Raw genomic sequence first — 18,384 nt, 5'->3', positions numbered from 1 at the left:
ATTTTGTGGTGCCCGACTCTCGTTAATTACATTTACATGATTAGCTCAATCAGGTGATATTAATTACGGAGAAATTATTTTATAGAATAGCATGTCATATCACTTAATCCGGCATAGCCAAAGACACGACAGGGGGTACGATATTTATTCCTCTTTCTCACTCATCATTATTCATGATTCCTACAGGATTATCCGTAATCATGGTAGCATCCACATTAATGTAGACGTGTTTAGAAACATATTCTATTCTTATTTACAATAAAAGTGACTCCAAAATGAAACAATTCATTATCTACCATGAATTTCTATAGGGCACAAAATAATCTGAAACACAATCAAAATATACAGGAAATACATCCAACACATTTGCAGAGTCAGTCTTGATGTAGTCATTGCTTGCTATGAATATGGGACCAAATACTTAACTTTTTACTACTTTAATACACATGTATATATACACATATATAAATATACAGTTGAAGTCGGATGTTTACATACACTTAGGTTGGAGTCATTAAAACCCGTTTTTCAACCACTCCACAAATTTCTTGTTAGCAAACTACGTTCATCTCTAGGAGACAGAATGCATCTCCTTCCTGAGAGGTATGGCGGCTGCGTGGTCCCATGGTGTTTATACTTACATAGTATTGTTTGTACAGATGAACATGGTACCTTCAGGTGTTTGGAAATTGCTCCCAAGGATGAACCAGACTTGTGGAGGTTTACAATTATTTCTGAGGTCTTGGCTGATTTCTTTTGATATTACCATGATGTCAAGCAAAGAGGCACTGAGTTTGAAGGTAGGCCTTGAAATACATCCACAGGTACACCTCCAATTGACTAAAAGTATGTCAATTAGCCTATCAGAAGCTTCTAAAGCCATGACATAATTTTCTGGAATTGTCCAAGCTGTTTAAAGGCACAGTCAACTTAGTATATGTAAACTTCTGACCCACTGGAATTGCGATACAGTGAATTATAAATTAAATCTGTCTGTAAACAATTGTTGGAATAATTACTAGTGTCATGCACAAAGTAGATGTCCTAACCGACTCGCCAAAACTATAGTTTGCTAACAATAAATTTGTGGAGTGGTTGAAAAACAAGTTTTAATGACTCCAACCTAAGTGTTTGTAAACTTCTGACTAAAATGGAGGGGACTATGTACCAAAAGGTCTGTAATTTCTAAACAGTTAATCTGATATGGATGGAAATACCCTCAAATTAAAACTGACAGTTTAACCTCAGTCATTGTATCATTTCAATTCCAAAACAACAAAAATATGTTAAAATATTGTTAAAAAAGTTATAGTTTAGAGTTTACCTGTCCCATGCACTGGTCCTCCACGTCCACCCACAGTGAGTCAGCCACCACGTCATAACCTTGCAATGGCACGATGTAGAAAGCCACCAGGCGGAAGGAAGGGAGCATGTCTGGAGTTACTTTCAAGGTTTCTTTGAGGAGAGCTTTGTCCTTTGAATTCCACTTCCCCATTTCAATGATCCGCCCTTTGCTGACCACCTAATATAACATTTAAACCGGACTGTAATAAAAATAAAAAATATAGAATTGCAAAACGATAAAGAAAAACAGTTAATTTACAGTTGTTTTACCATGTATGAAATGAAATCATGTTGAAAAACCTTGGCCCCATTTTCTCCAAGGAAGTTAATGGCAACGTAGAGGGACTCATCCTTCTTCACAACAGATTTGTCCACAGAAAGGTGGATGTACTCTTTGACTGTCTTTGTCTCGTACGCTAAAAGTGTGATGTCTTTTCGTGCCTGGTGACTAGAATCACGTAAACCAGAGACAGCGGTTGTCACTTGGACATGTTTTGTTTTGTCTGTGCGAACAGTGTTAATGGTGATGACAGCTATTCCGTGGCTGTCTGTGAAGTATTTCAGTCCCTCACGCTCTATTTCAATGCCCTTTACAGGAGAGCCAGAAGTGTCAGTCAAGTACACCTGGAGAGAGAGAAAGAGAGAGGGTGTGTTTAACAGGGGTTGAGAGGGCATGAGTGTGAGAAAGGTTGCATGACCGTTTGTGTTAATGTGTTTGAGTTACCCTTATGTAAATTAAGTTAATAAAAAAAATATATACTGTACTTTAATGTATCATTTTGCTTAAATAAAAAGTCCTTGAAATGTTATTTAAATAAGTGTTTTTGAACTTTTTTGGTTTATATGTACTTCATGTCTTAAGATAGATTACTTTTAGTGTATTTTTTGTTCATATGTATTCTTTTTAATATTTTGAATAATATCGTTTATGCATACACATAATACATAACAAATAAAAGTGTCCTTGAAAATGCATGTTTTTCAGAATTCCACACACTGTCTAATTTGTAGAATAATTTGGTATACTTCAATAATATACTGAAAGTATACAGTATGTGTTTAAATATAGAAAAACTATGCTCCAAGTTAACTTTTTCAGAGTGAAGTTTTAGCAACATTAAAGTGCATGAAAACACAATTTTATAGCGAAAGTAATATATTCCTTGATATTTGAAAGAGAAATAAACATAGGTAACACATTACTTGACACCCAGTGTAAGTTGTGACACGATCATAACCATGTCATAATATGGTCATAACACTGTCATGACCCATATATTTACACCTGTTGTGACATACATTGCATTATTTTATGGCTGGTTATGACACTTACATAAGTCTCAAAACCCATAGTTATTCAAATTAGTTTTTTCCCTGACAATAAGTTCCCTTTTGTTTGAAAGTTTGTCTTTTTAATCTTTAGTTTTTGTTATAATGAATTCATTAGTCACACTTTTTTCATTGTATTTTAAATAACTTCATGCCCCTGTTATGAAACATTATGACCATCATGTGTCACTTTTACTTGGACTAAGAAAATACAATTTATGTTAATGTCAAGAAGCATTATGACCATCATAACCATATAACCCAGATAGGCCTATCACGTACATGCCCTATATCAGTCATCAGTAAGAAAGAGGGTTTGTTGTCCTGCTCCTGAAACCTGCTCCTGCATTCATCCCAGTCATCAGCAGCAGAGCATTGGGGTAGGTGCATGTCTGACATCAATGTTTGCACAATTACAATTATAATTTAACATGGTCAATTTCTAAAAAGCATATATAACAAACATACTGTTGATACGTAGGCTATGGTGTAACGGAATGTTTTGACTTGTGTGGTAGGTTTTGTGAGTTTTGACATTCTTATATAGGTGTCATAACCAGCTACAAAATAACTACAATCGTAGGTTTTGTGGGTTTTTACACTCTTATGTAGCTGTCATAACCAGCCATATAATAATGAAATATATGTCACAACAGGTCTAAATATGTAATGACAGTGTTATGGCCATATTATAACAGGTAATTACACAGGTAGGCTGTTATGACATATTATGACATGGTTATGACAGTGTCATAGCGTGTTATGACGCTGGGTGTCAAGTAAAGTGTTTGCTAGACATATAATAAGTAAATGTGTTGTTTCTAGTTTTTTAGAGTTAACATACAATATACATTTAAGGACTTGGTAAGGGTATAATTCTGCTTCTTTCTAAAGACAAAAGTTGACCCTTGTGACGTATGCAACTTACATAAAGATTAAATGGTAGGCCTGGCTTGAAGAATCTGGAGGATTTGGTAAAATAAATTGAGTAAGGAGATTTAACCACTTTGATGCCTGTGAGTTCTGCTGTTACAATGTCACTGCCTAGGAAAGAGACGGACCAGGAGAAAACAAGGTGTTATATGGGATGTAACAAATATAATCTGTGGATATTAGGGTCAAATACACATTCCAAATGCTCTTATGTATATTTACAGAAAAAAAGATGGGTGTCACTAGTAAAAGTCACTAGTAGAACAGCCCATCACAGGCTGGATTGAAGATGCTCTTTGAATTATGTATCGTCCAAAAACAAAGACACCCAATGCGGCCTTACTAAGTGTTTCCATGTTCTTTTTTTAATCTATTAAACTGAACATGCAACAGTAATAAAGGGATTATGAACACACAACAATGATTATATAATACTTGAGCTGTGCTTGATTTAGTTTTCCATGGAACCAATAGAGTAGCTCCAAAAATGCATACACAAAGCTAATTCAAGCACACCTCAAATACTTTCAAGAATTTTGAAGTATTTTGCATAAGTATTTGACCTTGGTCTGATGGATATGAATGGATTAATCCATATAGCATTCACAATAGGTATTACCACACCTGAGCTAGTGAAGACAGTAGCTCTTGCATAGAGAGAACATTCAAGGATATCATCAATACTATTAACGTCTTTAGCGGCAGCAATGATTTGAGCAACTGTCAGTATGGCTGTGGTTGTCCCTGTCTGAGAGACAAAATCAAAAAGATGGTTAAATGTAGAATATGGACAAATCTGTATTCTAAGGGTACAGTGCCGTGAACAGGTATTTACCCCCTTTCTAATTTTCTCTACTTTTGCATATTTTTTTATATTAAATGTAATCAGATCTTCAACCAAAACCCAATATTAGATAAAGGGAACCTGAGTGAACAAATAACATAACAATTACATACTTATTTAATTTATTTAATAAACAAAGGTATGCAACACCCAATTCCCCTGTGTGAAAAAGTTAATTGCCCCCCTTACACTCAATAACTGGTTGCGCCACCTTTACCTGCAATGACTGCAACCTAACACTTCCTGTAGTTGTTGATCAGTCGCTCACATCGCTGTGGAGGAATTTTGGCCCACTCTTGCATGCAGAACTGCTGTAACTCAGCGACATTTGTAGGTTTTCAAGCATGAACTGCTCATTTCAAATCTTGCCACAACATCTAAATTGGGATTAGGTCTGGACTTTGACTAGGCCATTCGAAAACTTTACATTTGTTGCTTTCTAGCTATTTTCATGTAGACTTGATTGTGTGCTTTGGATCATTGTCTTGCTGCATGACCCAGCTGCGCTTCAGCTCACAGACGGATGGCCTGACATTCTCCCACAGAATTCTCTGATACAGAGCAGAATTCATGGTTCCTTCTATTAAGGCAAGTCGTACAGGTCCTGAGGCAGAAAACCGTCCCCAAACTATGACACTACCACCACCATGCTTGTCCGTTGGTATGAGGTTCTTACTGTGGAATGCAGTGTTTGGTTTTCACCAAATGTCTACCAACGAGCAGTTCATGCTTGAAATCCCACAAATGTCTCTGAGTTAAAGGATTTCTGCATGAATGAATGGGACAAAATTCCTCCACAGCGATGTGAGAGACTGATCAACAACTACAGGAAGCGTTAGGTTGGAGTCATTGCAGCTAAAAGTGGCACAACCAGTTATTGAGTGTAAAGGGGCAATTACTTTTTCACACAGGGAAATTGGGTGTTGTATATCTTTGTTAATTAAATAAATAAAATAAGTATACTTTTTTTGTGTTATTTGTGAACTCATGTTCCCTTTACCTAATATTAGGTTTTGGTTGAAGATCTGAAAACATTCAGTATCAAAAATATACAACAACACAGAAAATCAGAAAGGGGGCAATACTTTATCATGGCATTGTAAATCCTGCCCTAAGTCACTGCTTTGAATTTGAGTTTGAATTGCTGAGAGATTGTACAATTACTTGATCAATAATATGCTGCCAAATAATACATAACATACCTTGTGGAAACATTCCAGTGATCATAATAACTTTGCTGTAAGGGCATCATCAGTAAAGCACAGTTCAAGAAAAACTTACTTGTAATTGGTGCCTTTGTAGTAAGGTGGATAACTGGATTTTTGTGCCATTTTTGCACACATATCCAAACATGACATATGCAAAGCCTACAACCTCCGTTCCAGAGAAGTACCTGAGAAAAAGTGTGTAGCAGTCTTATAAATTAAACTGAATCTTCGCTAAGCTCCGCCGCCCTTAGTTACTGTTGCAACCTCAGACATTTCCCCGGGAAACCCAATTCCACATTCAACCATTGGCGAATCGCCCTCCCCAATGATCTCAAACTGTGTTTTTAATACACAATGAAATTAAACAGACTACCTCTTGCTAATCAGGAAACTTTTGCTTATGTTGTGGTGGACTGTCATTACAATATATTCACGGGAACCTTGTCAAATTATGTTTGTTGTGTGGCTAGCCACTGAATTGCTCTGAATTCACCTTCAGCATGCATGCAGTCAAAGCTATAACAATTTAGGAGCTAATTAGTGCTCTCTAATCGTATCCAGATGTTGACAGCAGATGGGAGTTGTATTCATAGCATTGCTAACTTAGCCAACATACATTTTGAGAAAACAAGTTATATTAAGTGGCTGGCTAGTGTTTGAAATGTTTGGAGGTCAATGAGACTGGGAGCAAGCTAGATAACCAGCTGACTTAGCAAGCAAAGTAACAAAAGTATAATTTTGGATTGCAAAAATACTCCAAAAGACTCTGCATTTCAGGAATCACAGGAGCAAGTGCTTATGGTGCATGTGGGAGCAAAACTCATGCCTATGATTACATTTCCATTATTAGCAGCATCTAGGCTGTCCACTTTGAAGAGCGGAGACAGATGGCTATATAAGGAATGGAACATACAGGACCAGGGCCCCGCTACCATTATAACCTATACAGCTGTCAGATGTGGGCATTAACAAGCAAGAACTGAGATGAAAAGATAATGGTGGAGAAAGGTCAAGGGAAACTATTTTCATATAGAGGGAGGGGACTCCATACTTTATGCAAAGACAGAATACTATAAAGGCAGGACTCTGTAACATGAGAATTTAATATTTTCCATGGAAGGGCTCGGCTCTGTTACGTGTGTAATAAAGTCTAAATTGAATTCACAAGTTCCGGGAATCTGTGTAAATATTTGACTCAAGATTTTCCACAACATGTACTGTTCGACTATTTAGTAATTTAAACATTTATTTTTTTGAAGGAAACTCCATTCTTGCCATAGCCCTCACTAGCTTCCATGCGATTTAAACATAAGCTTGTCCGAGGTGTCGGACTAGACAAGAGTTGGTATACATTGGAGCACTGCGATTAGTTTCCCAAAGGTCTGGGGTGGGGCTTAGTGAAGGGTCAATTGAGATTTACTTCTTGAATTAAAATGGAAATAGAGTACATACTATAGGATGTCAATATTTTATTTATTATAGAATTTCATTAAAGTCAATACAATTTTAATGCTTTATGTAATGTATACTTCAATATTAACAATGTTTATTTCAAGATATTATCAATGGCATATTGTTGTAAAGACTTATTTTGGGTTATGATGGAGAAAGAAATGTGTGTTAAGCTCATGGCAAGTTTATGATTATTTTTTAAATCAATGGGGTAAATATCAAGATTTGAAATGACTGTTGACCAGATTATTTAAATATAAAACGTACAGTGCATTCGTAAAGTACTCAGACCACTTGACCTTTTCCAAATTTAGTTACGTTAAAGACTTATTCAAAAATAGATTAAATATAAACATTTTCTCAACAATCGACACACAATACTCCATGATAACAAAGATGACAAACAGTTTTAAAAAACATGTTGCTAATTTGAGTGGCCAGACTGAAGCCACTCCTCAGTAAAAGGCACGACAGCCCGCTTGGAGTTTGCCAAGGCACTTAATATACTCCCAGACCATGAGACACCAGATTCTCAGGTCTAATGAAACCAAGATTGAACTATTTAGTCTGAATGCCAAGCGTCACGTCTGGAGGAAAGCTGGCACCCTCCCTACGGTGAAGCATGGTGGTGGCAGCATCATCCTGTGGGGATGTTTTTCTGCGGCAGGTACTGGGAGACTAGTCAGGATCGAGAGAAAGATGAATGGAGCAAAGTACAGAGAGATCCTTGATGAAAACCTGCTACAGAGCATTCAGGACCTCAGACTGGGGCAAAGGTTCACCTTCCAACAGGACAATGACCCTAAGCACACAACCAAGACAACGCAGGAGTGGCTTCGGGACAAGTCTCTAAATGTCCTTGAATGGCCAGCCAGAACCTAGACTTGAGCCCGAACATCGAACATCTCTGGAGAGATGTGAACAGAGCTGTGCAGCAATGCTCCCCATCCAACCTGACAGAGCTTGAGAGGATCTGCAGAGAAGGATGGGAGAAACTCCCCAAATACAGGTGTGCCAAGCTTGTAGCGTCAAACCCAAGAAAACTTGAGGCTGTAATTGCTGCCAAAGATGCTTCAACAATGTACTGAGTAAAGGGTCTGAATACTTAGGTAAATGTGATATTTCAGTTTTTATTAAAAAAACATTTGCAAACATTAATAAAAACCTGTTTTTGCTTTGTCATTATCAGTTATTGTATGTAGATCGATGAGGAAAAACACAATTTAACACATTTTTAGAATAAGGCTGTAACGGAACAAAATGTGGAAAAATTCAAGGGGTCTGAATACTTTCCAAATGCACTGTATATTAGTCTCTGACATATCTACAGTGTAAGCATCGGTTCAAATCTCACCTACTGCCCTTTGACACAACCTCTCTCTCTCCCCATTATCATCTTTGCTCACTATCTGTTAAATTAAATGTCAAATAAAATACATTTCCCAGAGGGCATCAGATCAAGCACCCCAGGCTGGATATTGTTTTTCAAACTCACCTAGCTTCTAAATCCACTTGAAAGTCTTCGTCCAGAACATGTAAATACTGCTTCCTGGTTTTCAATGTGACCTCAAATGTTGGCAACACTATAACAAAAACAAAAAATACAATGACATAATGACAGCGGACAGTAAAAAAATGAAATAAAAAATCCTGCCGTTAGATGGATAATCTATACTGTTGTGTTTGAATGGATGTCTCACCATGTTTCTTCACATCAAATGAGGTGTTAAAGACCCTGTCAGGTTCACTCTGTAATTTCACCTCGATGGTCCACGTTCCTTCCTCCCTGAAGGGAATAGAATACATGAGATTATTTACACATTGTAAATAATGTTCCACTTCTAATTTCACATTTGCAATGTGGAGTAACAAAATAAATGGAACACTTTTTGGCCACATTCATGGGTGCACAGACACACACACACACTGGTGGAAAATCTACCCAATTGTCATACTTCAGTAAAAGTAAAGATACCCTTAACCATTGGCATACAATGGTCGCGCACGGCGGGAAATTGAATTAACATAATACAAAAAAATCCCCCTAAAAATCTGTCTGTTTAAGTGAGAGATATGTTTTTTTTGCATGGGTTGCGTCTCAATCCATCTCATCCGCCAATATTGCCCTTCCACATCTGGGGTGAAAGGTGGCAGAGCTAGAGCGGCGTTTGTCAAAACATAAGACATCCCGAAAATCGTTTATTCTCACGAACACATCTGTAGCATACAAACGCTTTTGCCTACAATGACCACTCTATTGAAAGCTGAGACTCTCACGAACACGATGGGGTTCTCCATTTTGCACTAGGACGCCCACAAGCCTAATCTGAAGGTCCAGGTACCAGTCTAAAAATGAATGGAAGTATAAATGGAGATATTTTAGGCACTAAAATAAGGGGATAAATATATTTTGAAAAATATATATTTTTGTTTCCTGATCTTATATCTCTGTGATATAGGAAAGATACTTCAGAACATACTTCCTTTAGATTTTTTTGGGGGGGACTATCTGTTTTCCCATGTGGTGACTCTGTTATTCAATGTGTTTCTATTGGCTAATATCAGTAATGCCAAATTCAATGTTGCATACAATCATTTTCTAATGTATTTTTTTATAACTTGAGGGGTTTTAAAATTGAAAATATAATAGCTAAATGATGAGTTCAGTTCAGACCCAGCGTTCTTTATTCTGGGACATTCTGATCGTTATCAGACACTAGACTGTTGGGCTATAAAAAAATACAAGTGGGAGTATGAACGCTATGATTTGTCAACTCCAAGACCTACCGCCTTACATGAGTTTAGCTGACCAAGTGCGTGAGATGCAGTTAGGCAAGTTCACCCCAGAACCATCAACCGTTGAGGGTCATGACTCCGGGATAAGTTTGACCATTGTGGAATTTGAAGAGTTCCTGTCGCGAGCCTTGCTGTCACCGATAACACCCGTGGCGACACCACTCCTATGGCACGAAATGGAACCCCTGGATTCCGAAATCGTCCTCTTGCATGAAGACGTTCCTTTATCGCCGAGCAGCACCGAGGGTCCCGAGCCCCCTACAGCACCGTCCAGATCCCCCGCTGTACTTTACCTGGGCTTACGAGTGGCGCAGCAGTCTAAGGCGCTTGTGGCGTCACTACAGACACCTTGGTTCGAATCCAGGCTGTATCTCAACCGGTCGTGATTGTGAGTCCCATAGGCCCAGCGTCGTCCGGGTTTGGCTGTGATTGTTTTGTAAGTCGCTCTGGATAAGAGCGTCTGCTAAATGACTTAAATGTAATGTAAATGTAAATGATCTTTGGTATGACCATCTTAAAATTCCACATGTTAGCTTAATAGCAAATGACTCAAGTAAAAGTAAAAGTCACCCAGCAAAATAAACTCAGCAAAAAAGGAAACGTCCTCTCACTGTCAACTACGTTTAATTTCAGCAAATTTAACATTGTATGAACATAAGATTCAACAACTGATGGCATTATTTGTAAACAAAATATATATATATATATATATATATTTACGGATAGCTGCTATGGGCACACTCCAACACTGAGACATAATTTACAAATCATTTGTTGTTTAGTGAGTCCGCCAGATCAGAGGCAGTAGGGATGACCAGGGGTGTTCCCTTGAAAAGGTGCGAATTGAACCATTTTCCTGTTCTGCTAAGCATTCGAAAAGTAACAAGTAATTCAGGGAAAATTTTAGTAAAGCATACATTATCTTCTTTAGGAATGTAGTGGAGTAAAAGTAAAAGTTGTCAAAAATATATATAGTATAGTAACCCTGCACACACACACACACAAAAAGGTGATTAAACTTACTTGACGATATCTGGGAGCAAAAATTGGTGGGCATAAAGTCCATCGACACTCAGACTCATTTTGCTCTGCGAGACTATAGTGCCATCAACACTCTGTTGAAAAGCAGAAAATAAAATAATTAACATTATAAAAATATTTTTTGAAATTATTCTTACACCAGCTGATCCGGTAAACAATATACAGTGGGGAGAAGAAGTATTTGATAACCTGCAAAATCGGCAGTGTTTCCTACTTACAAAGCATGTAGAGGTCTGTAATTTTTATCATAGGTACACTTCAACTGTGAGAGACGGAATCTAAAACAAAAATCCAGAAAATTACATTGTATGATTTTTAAGTAATTAATTAGCATTTTATTGCATGACATAAGTATTTGATACATCCGAAAAGCAGAACTTAATATTTGGTACAGAAAGCTTTGTTTGCAATTACAGAGATCATACATTTCCTGTAGTTCTTGACCAGGTTTGCACACACTGCAGCATGGATTTTGGCCCACTCCTCCATACAGACCTTCTCCAGATCCTTCAGGTTTCGTGGCTGTCGCTGGGCAATACGAACTTTCAGCTCCCTCCAAAGATGTTCTATTGGGTTCAGGTCTGGAGACTGGCTAGGCCACTCCAGGACCTTGAGATGCTTCTTACGGAGCCACTCCTTAGTTGCCCTGGCTGTGTGTTTTGGGTCAGTGACATGCTGGAAGACACAGCCACGAACAATCTTCAATGCTCTTACTGAGGGAATGAGGTTGTTGGCCAAGACCTCGCGATACACGGTCCCATCTATCCTCCCCTCAATACGGTGCAGTCGTCCTGTCCCCTTTGCAGAAAAGCATCCCCAAAGAATTATGTTTCCACCTCCATGCTTCACGGTTGGTATGGTGTTCTTTGGGTTGTACTCATCCTTCTTCTTCCTCCAAACACGGCGAGTGGAGTTTAGACCAAAAAATCTATTTTTGTCTCATCAGACCACATAACCTTCTCCCATTCCTCCTCTGGATCATCCAGATGATCATTGGCAAACTTCAGACGGGCCTGGACATGCGCTGGCCTGAGCAGGGGGACCTTGCGTGCGCTGCAGGATTTTAATCCATGATGGCGTAGTGTATTACTACTGGTTTCCTTTGAGACTGAGGTCCCAGCTCTCTTCAGGTCATTGACCAGGTCTTGCCGTGTAGTTCTGGGCTGATCCCTCACCATCCTCATGATCATTGATGCCCCACGAGGTGAGATCTTGTATGGAGCCCCAGACCGAGGATGATTGACCGTAATCTTGAACTTCTTCCATTATCTAATAATTGCGCCAACAGTTGTTGCCTTCTCACCAAGCTGCTTGCCTATTGTCCTGTAGCCCATCCCAGCCTTGTGCAAGTCTACAATTTTATCCCTGATGTCCTTACACCCTCTCTGGTCTTGGCCATTGTGGAGAGGTTGGAGTCTATTTGATTGAGTGTGTGGACAGGTGTCTTTTATACAGGTAACGAGTTCAAACAGGTGCAGTTAATACAGGTAATGAGTGGAGAGCACAGGTCTGTGAGAGCCGGAATTCTTACTGGTTGGTAGGTGATCAAATACTTATGTCATGCAATAAAATGCAAATGAATTGCTTAAAAATCATACAATGTGATTTTCTGGATTTTTGTTTTAGATTCCGTCTCTCACAGTTGAAGTGTACCTATGATAAAAGATTACAGACCTCTACATGCTTTGTAAGTAGGAAAACGTGCAAAATCGGCAGTGTATCAAATACTTGTTCGCCCCACTGTATATGTCGGCCGACAGTAGGCCGACAGTTACAATGTTCAGAGATCAGAACAATTGTGTCGTGATATTCATGTAACACTGAACAAACTCAACATGTAAGGTGCTGGTACCATGTTTCATGAGCTGGAATAAAATATCCCAGACACATTTTCCATACGCACAAAAAGCGTATTTCTCTAAAATGTTGTGCAATTGGCATGCTGACTGCAGGGATGTCCACCAGAGAATGTAATGCTTCTGAACACTTCTACATTAACATGGATTCTACCATAATTACGGATAATTCCTGAATCAATCATGAATAGTGATGAGTGAGAAAGCTACTCCGGTATAAATATCATACCCCCAAAAAATGTTTTGCTTGTAATGGTGAGAGGTTAGCATAACTGGGGGATATGATATTTGTGGGTCTGTAACTTTCTCACTTATAATTTTTCACGATTCATTCAGGACTTTCCGTAATCATGGTAACATCAACATTAATGTAGAAGTGTTGAGAAACATTCTATTCTTTTTTTTGTGTTGAATTTTACCCCTTTTTCTCCCCAATTTCGTGGTATCCAATTGTTGTAGTGCCTACTATCTTGTCTCATCGCTACAACTCCCATACGGGCTCGGGAGAGACGAAGGTTGAAAGTCATGCGTCCTCCGATACACAACCCAACCAGCCGCCCTGCTTCTTAACACAGCGCCAGCCGCACCAATATGCCAGAGGAAACACCGTGTACCTGGTAACCTTGGTTAGCGCGCACAGCGCCCGTCCCGCCACAGGAGTCGCTGGTGCGCGATGAGACAAGGACATCCCGCGAACCCAGAGTCTCTGATGGCACAGCTGGCGCTAAAGCACGGCGCCCTTAACCACTGCGCCACCCGGGAGGCCCAACATTCTATTCTTATTTACAATAAAAGTTACTCCAAACTGATACATTACATTAATTTCTGTTGGGCACAAAATAATCTGAAACAACCAAAGCAAACCGCAAATGCATCCAACAAGTTTGTAGAGTCACAAGCTTGATGTAATCATTGCATGCTATGAATATGGGACCACATACTAAACTTTTGACTACTATAATAGACATAAGTTAATTTATCCCAATACTTTTGGTCCCCTAAAATGGGTGGACTAAACGGTTCACCCGATATGAGTGAAAATACCCTCATATTAAAGCTGACAGTCAGCACTTTAACTTCATAGTCAATGTATAATTTCAAATCCAAAGTGCTGGAGTACAGAGCCAAAACAACCAAAAATGTGTCACTGTCCAAATACTTTTAGAGCTCACTGTAAATCAGATTAAGCCCGATCTGAGCGATGTAGTAGGGAGTTGTAGTTTCCAACAGGCTAATAGTATCCATAGTTTAGTGCAAAAAATGTGGTAATTAACTACAAAGACCAAACTCCATTGTGCTTCTTCTTGTCCGGTCTGTGTGGGGCAGACACAGAGAGGAGACAGAAGAACGCTTAAATCAAGAGGGATAGAGAGCAGTTGCTTCGGAGGTATCTCTACCTGAAAATACATGATCGAAGTGATTGATATTCATTTAGCAGTCAAGTATGCCTTATTTACTTTGAACAACTTATAAAATATTGATTTTCAGCCAGCATAGGCAGCAGCTCAACAGAGATAAGATGACTTGGAATTAAATAAAGTCATAAAAAAAAGTAATATACACAACTGAAATATTTGATTAAAGTACAGTAAAATAATGTGAATAAATGATGGTTAATAAGTGATTAGCAGTAATGGGCAGTCACTACCATCATGGGACTTTTATTAATTATAATTATTATGATAATGCGTTTTCTTTTAAAAAATACTAATCTAAACGGAAACTGAAAACCAAGATCTTTTTATTGAATTGAACCTAAACCATACTGACTTGAAAAAGCATTTATCGCTCAGCACTACCATCTAGTCAATACCCTGTTACAGTCATGAATTAACTGCCCTACTTCCTTTTCTCTTGCAACAATTAACAAACATCTGACCAATCAGATTAGAGCTAAGTAGTTGCTAATTAGATAATCAATTGTTATTCTAATTCCAAACAACTGATTCAACATATTTTAGAAGTAACAACAGTGACTTACAAAATCGCTCTCATAAAGTTATCCTACATTCATCTGATTTTTTTCAAAAATTGTTCTGTGTTGATCTATATTTCACTGTGCTTTTCCAAATATGTGATACCTGTAAAGTAGGCTATTGCATAATTTTATCTTACCTTTAAACCAACACCAACAATACCTTTTGCTGCCTTTGCGTCAAGGTTTGTGACAAATAGTCTGTACTTAACTGAAAAGGGGAAACCACATTTTTATTATGCACAAATGGGAGGATTACTCAAGTAAAGTCTCAAATTAAACCTAATGTGAAGCTCTCTTGATATGAATTACCTTTGTAGGCTTCATAACTGCCTATGATTATTTTTTGTATGCATTGCACCTTAATAATATGGTGATGTATGTGTTAAGACATTCTGCCATTGTTGACTGAATACACTAAAAAACACATTTTGTATATGCAAAATGATGGAGCACTTTGAATGAGGCATGGGATAGGTTTGCTGCATACTTACCGTCCTCTCCAGGGTTATAGATAGGTTTATCTGTCTGGAGGAAGACATAACCTGCCTGGAAGGACACCAAAACAACTGTCTCCAAATGTCTGCCTCTGAATTCTGCTGTCAGGTGCACATACTGATTGCCTCTAACATTGCTTTTGAAGTATTTTTGATCAAGCTTCCAAGAGAGAGAGAGCGAGGGAGAGAGAATGGATGTTAGTGAAGCTTGTTCAAAGGCATGATAATTATTAATAGCTAACAAAACATTTTTCCACAATGGTAACAGTAGCACTACACATAAGGTACCCTGTTAGGAAAATTATGATTAAATGACTGAACAAATCATTTTAAATGGAACTGTAACTAAGTAAACTTATACTCTGTTTTATTATATCTGATTAACAATATGAGTTCATAAGATGGGATTGTGTGACATGGACAAGGAGTAATTAAAGTTAATGAACAGCATTCCAACTAGGAAGAAAGAAATGGGTTGTGGATTAAGTAAACAGATAAGGTAGTTAACCTATGGTTGAACTGACGAAACTTAGCTCTGGGGTGTTTTAGATAAGACAGTGAGTGCATTCCTAGGTTTTCTGTTAATTAGAACTGTCAGCTAAGTGGTGATGGATAATGTTGAGGGGTCAAAAGTTAATTCACTTATGTTGGGTGTCCTGTGAGTGTGTTAGTGAGTTAGAATTAACTTTTAACCTCACTTGATTCTAGGTCGGGAGGAGGGGATTCATTCTTGAAGCAATGAAATGACGTCATGTTATTGTATATAAACTGTTGCTCGTGGTAACGTGGCAGCGCGCTCCGAGAATAAATTCTGTTACCTATTATTGAAAAGACTGGTCTCCGTCTATTTTATGCAAACAAGAATCTTACAAATTCTCATAAAATAGATGAAGGGAATTCTATTAATGAATACATATTGGTATAATTAAATTACAGTAACATACCCTTTATTATGTTTTATCTCCCTATTTCAAAAGGACCAAAATGACAAGCACACATTTGTTAATAACCTTAACAATATGTAATAAGGCAGCGTTTCTCCAACCTCGGTTCTGGGGACACCAAAGGGCTACCACTACACAGCTGATTTATATAATCAACTCATCACGATTTGATTATCTGAATTAGCTGTGTAGTGCTATTGCAAACCCCAAAATGAGCACCCATTGGGGAGTTTGCTAATCACTGTAATAAGGCTTTATAACTGATTTATAAACTATAAATGAGAATAGTGAACAATCTATTAACCACTTATAAATCTTGTATGAAGCCTTTATAAAGGGTGCCTTACTGCAAAGCCTTACAGGGACAATTAAAGGGATGGTTGAGATTTTTACCCCAATCTAAATCTAAATTGTATTACCTTGAGAGAAGGGAAGTGTTAAAAAAAATATATATATATATATATACTGTAAACAATGCATGGAATTTAAAATAATAAGGTATACATCATGTAAGTACATAATGTAAGAACACAGCCATACAAAATGTTTTCCCTGCATACTTGCACCACAAAAATATGCAAAGTGTTACCTTTAGCTGATGCAGAGCCTGGTTGTTGTCTCCAAGGATCTGTTTTTTTTCATAAAGCTTCAATCTTTTCAAAGGAAAGTCCATGACAATAAGGTTCACCTCACCACCCACTGAGCTCTCCAAGTATATGTTCTCCTCACTGCCAACCCGAAGGATGTTTGGGGCCACCATTATGTACCTGCAACAAACGGACACATTACCAAAATAGTACTCATAGTTTATAATGTAGGTGGGCTTGAAATAAAATATTAAAACAGCTAAATATTTGCAACATTTTTACAGATGTTGTCAATTATTTATTTTTTTGCAAACCATTGATCAGTTCAGCATTGCTTTATGGTGAACAATATAGGCATTGGTTGAAGCTCAGTGCTCAAATTTCCCTACCATCATATCTAAACCAATATGACACCAATCTCGGTGACAACTTGATTAGAGATACAAAACACACTCCTCGCATCTCCTCATGAACCTTCTGTCCTTTACCGAGAACCAAATACCGGATTTTTAAACAGAGTCCTTAGCATTAAGGTTGTCAGACAATGTTTTGCCCAGAATGAGCTCAATATCTAGCCTTGGATAAGAATGAGACTACACCGAGGTAAAGCCAGACGGATATTCGCGCTTTCAAACCACTTGAGCCACAGACTCCAAATAAGTGTCATGATGTTGGAAAAATTGCACAGGTCATATTTTCATGATTTGGACCTTAATTCCCTTTGCAAAGCTAATAAACATGCGGAAATGTGAGCAGCATTTTGTATTCCTAGTTTAATTAGTTAGGGAGCGTAAACAAAGTACAAACTTTTTTTTACATTTGAATTTCAATAGCCCCTTGGTCATGTGACCTACTGACTTCAAACAAGGTTCAGAATGTACACTCAGTGGGCCTACCCTTTAGTTTGTCCATTTTCAACTCACACAATCTTACATACATTTAAAAAAAAATCAATAGCTCCTTGCTCATGTGACCTAATGACCTCAAACATGGTTCAGAATGTCCACTGATTACCCTTCTATATTGAACACCCTTTAGTTTGTCCATTTTCACCTCACACGTTTTTACATTAATTTTTCAAAGTTTAGAATTTCAATAGCTTCTTGGTCATGTGACCTACTGGACTCAAACAAGGTTCAGAATGTACAACCAGTGGGCCTACACATTGCACACAAGTTAGTTTGTCCATTTTCATCTTACATGATTTTACATGAATTTTTAAATCTTTAACATTTCAATAGCTAGCTTCTTGGTCATGTGTCCTACTGACTTCAATCAAAGTTCAGAATGTATACTCAGTGGGCCTACAAATTGCACACCCTTCAGTTTGTCCATTTTCACCTCACACGATTTTACATTAATTTGCCTGCTTTGCCCCCCTGAAGGACAGTGTCACTCACACACCTATTCACTTGGCCCTTCTCCCTGGGGCCTTCCTGACCTCCAGGCAGGCCCCCATTGACCGTAACAGGCTCTGTGCTCCTGGTGACCCGCCTGCATTTTTCTGATCACAGTCTAAGTCCCCACTCCAACCTCCATGGCCTGAGCCCGAGTCCGGCTGCCCTTGCTTGGCCTCCT

At 38.2% G+C, this 18,384-nt stretch overlaps 1 protein-coding gene across 1 annotated transcript in view; it reads right to left on the bottom strand.

The window, feature by feature from the left end:
• LOC135511536 (complement C3-like) overlaps window positions 1-18,384 on the bottom strand; it is a 65,838-nt gene that overhangs the window by 33,556 nt on the left and 13,898 nt on the right. Inside the window, exons 2-12 of the mRNA XM_064933026.1 lie at window positions 16,809-16,986; window positions 15,273-15,435; window positions 14,919-14,989; window positions 10,930-11,021; window positions 8,811-8,896; window positions 8,606-8,693; window positions 5,732-5,843; window positions 4,231-4,354; window positions 3,602-3,717; window positions 1,615-1,968; window positions 1,325-1,522 (exon numbers count right to left, since the gene is read on the bottom strand). Coding sequence (XP_064789098.1) covers window positions 1,325-1,522; window positions 1,615-1,968; window positions 3,602-3,717; window positions 4,231-4,354; window positions 5,732-5,843; window positions 8,606-8,693; window positions 8,811-8,896; window positions 10,930-11,021; window positions 14,919-14,989; window positions 15,273-15,435; window positions 16,809-16,986 — 1,582 coding nt within the window. The remainder of the gene's footprint in view (window positions 1-1,324; window positions 1,523-1,614; window positions 1,969-3,601; window positions 3,718-4,230; window positions 4,355-5,731; window positions 5,844-8,605; window positions 8,694-8,810; window positions 8,897-10,929; window positions 11,022-14,918; window positions 14,990-15,272; window positions 15,436-16,808; window positions 16,987-18,384) is intronic.

The sequence above is a fragment of the Oncorhynchus masou genome, chromosome 3, assembly GCF_036934945.1.
Source record: "Oncorhynchus masou masou isolate Uvic2021 chromosome 3, UVic_Omas_1.1, whole genome shotgun sequence".
Lineage (NCBI taxonomy): Eukaryota > Metazoa > Chordata > Actinopteri > Salmoniformes > Salmonidae > Oncorhynchus > Oncorhynchus masou.
Note: the sequence above shows the minus strand (reverse complement) of the source record. Positions and strands in the feature narration are given on the sequence as shown.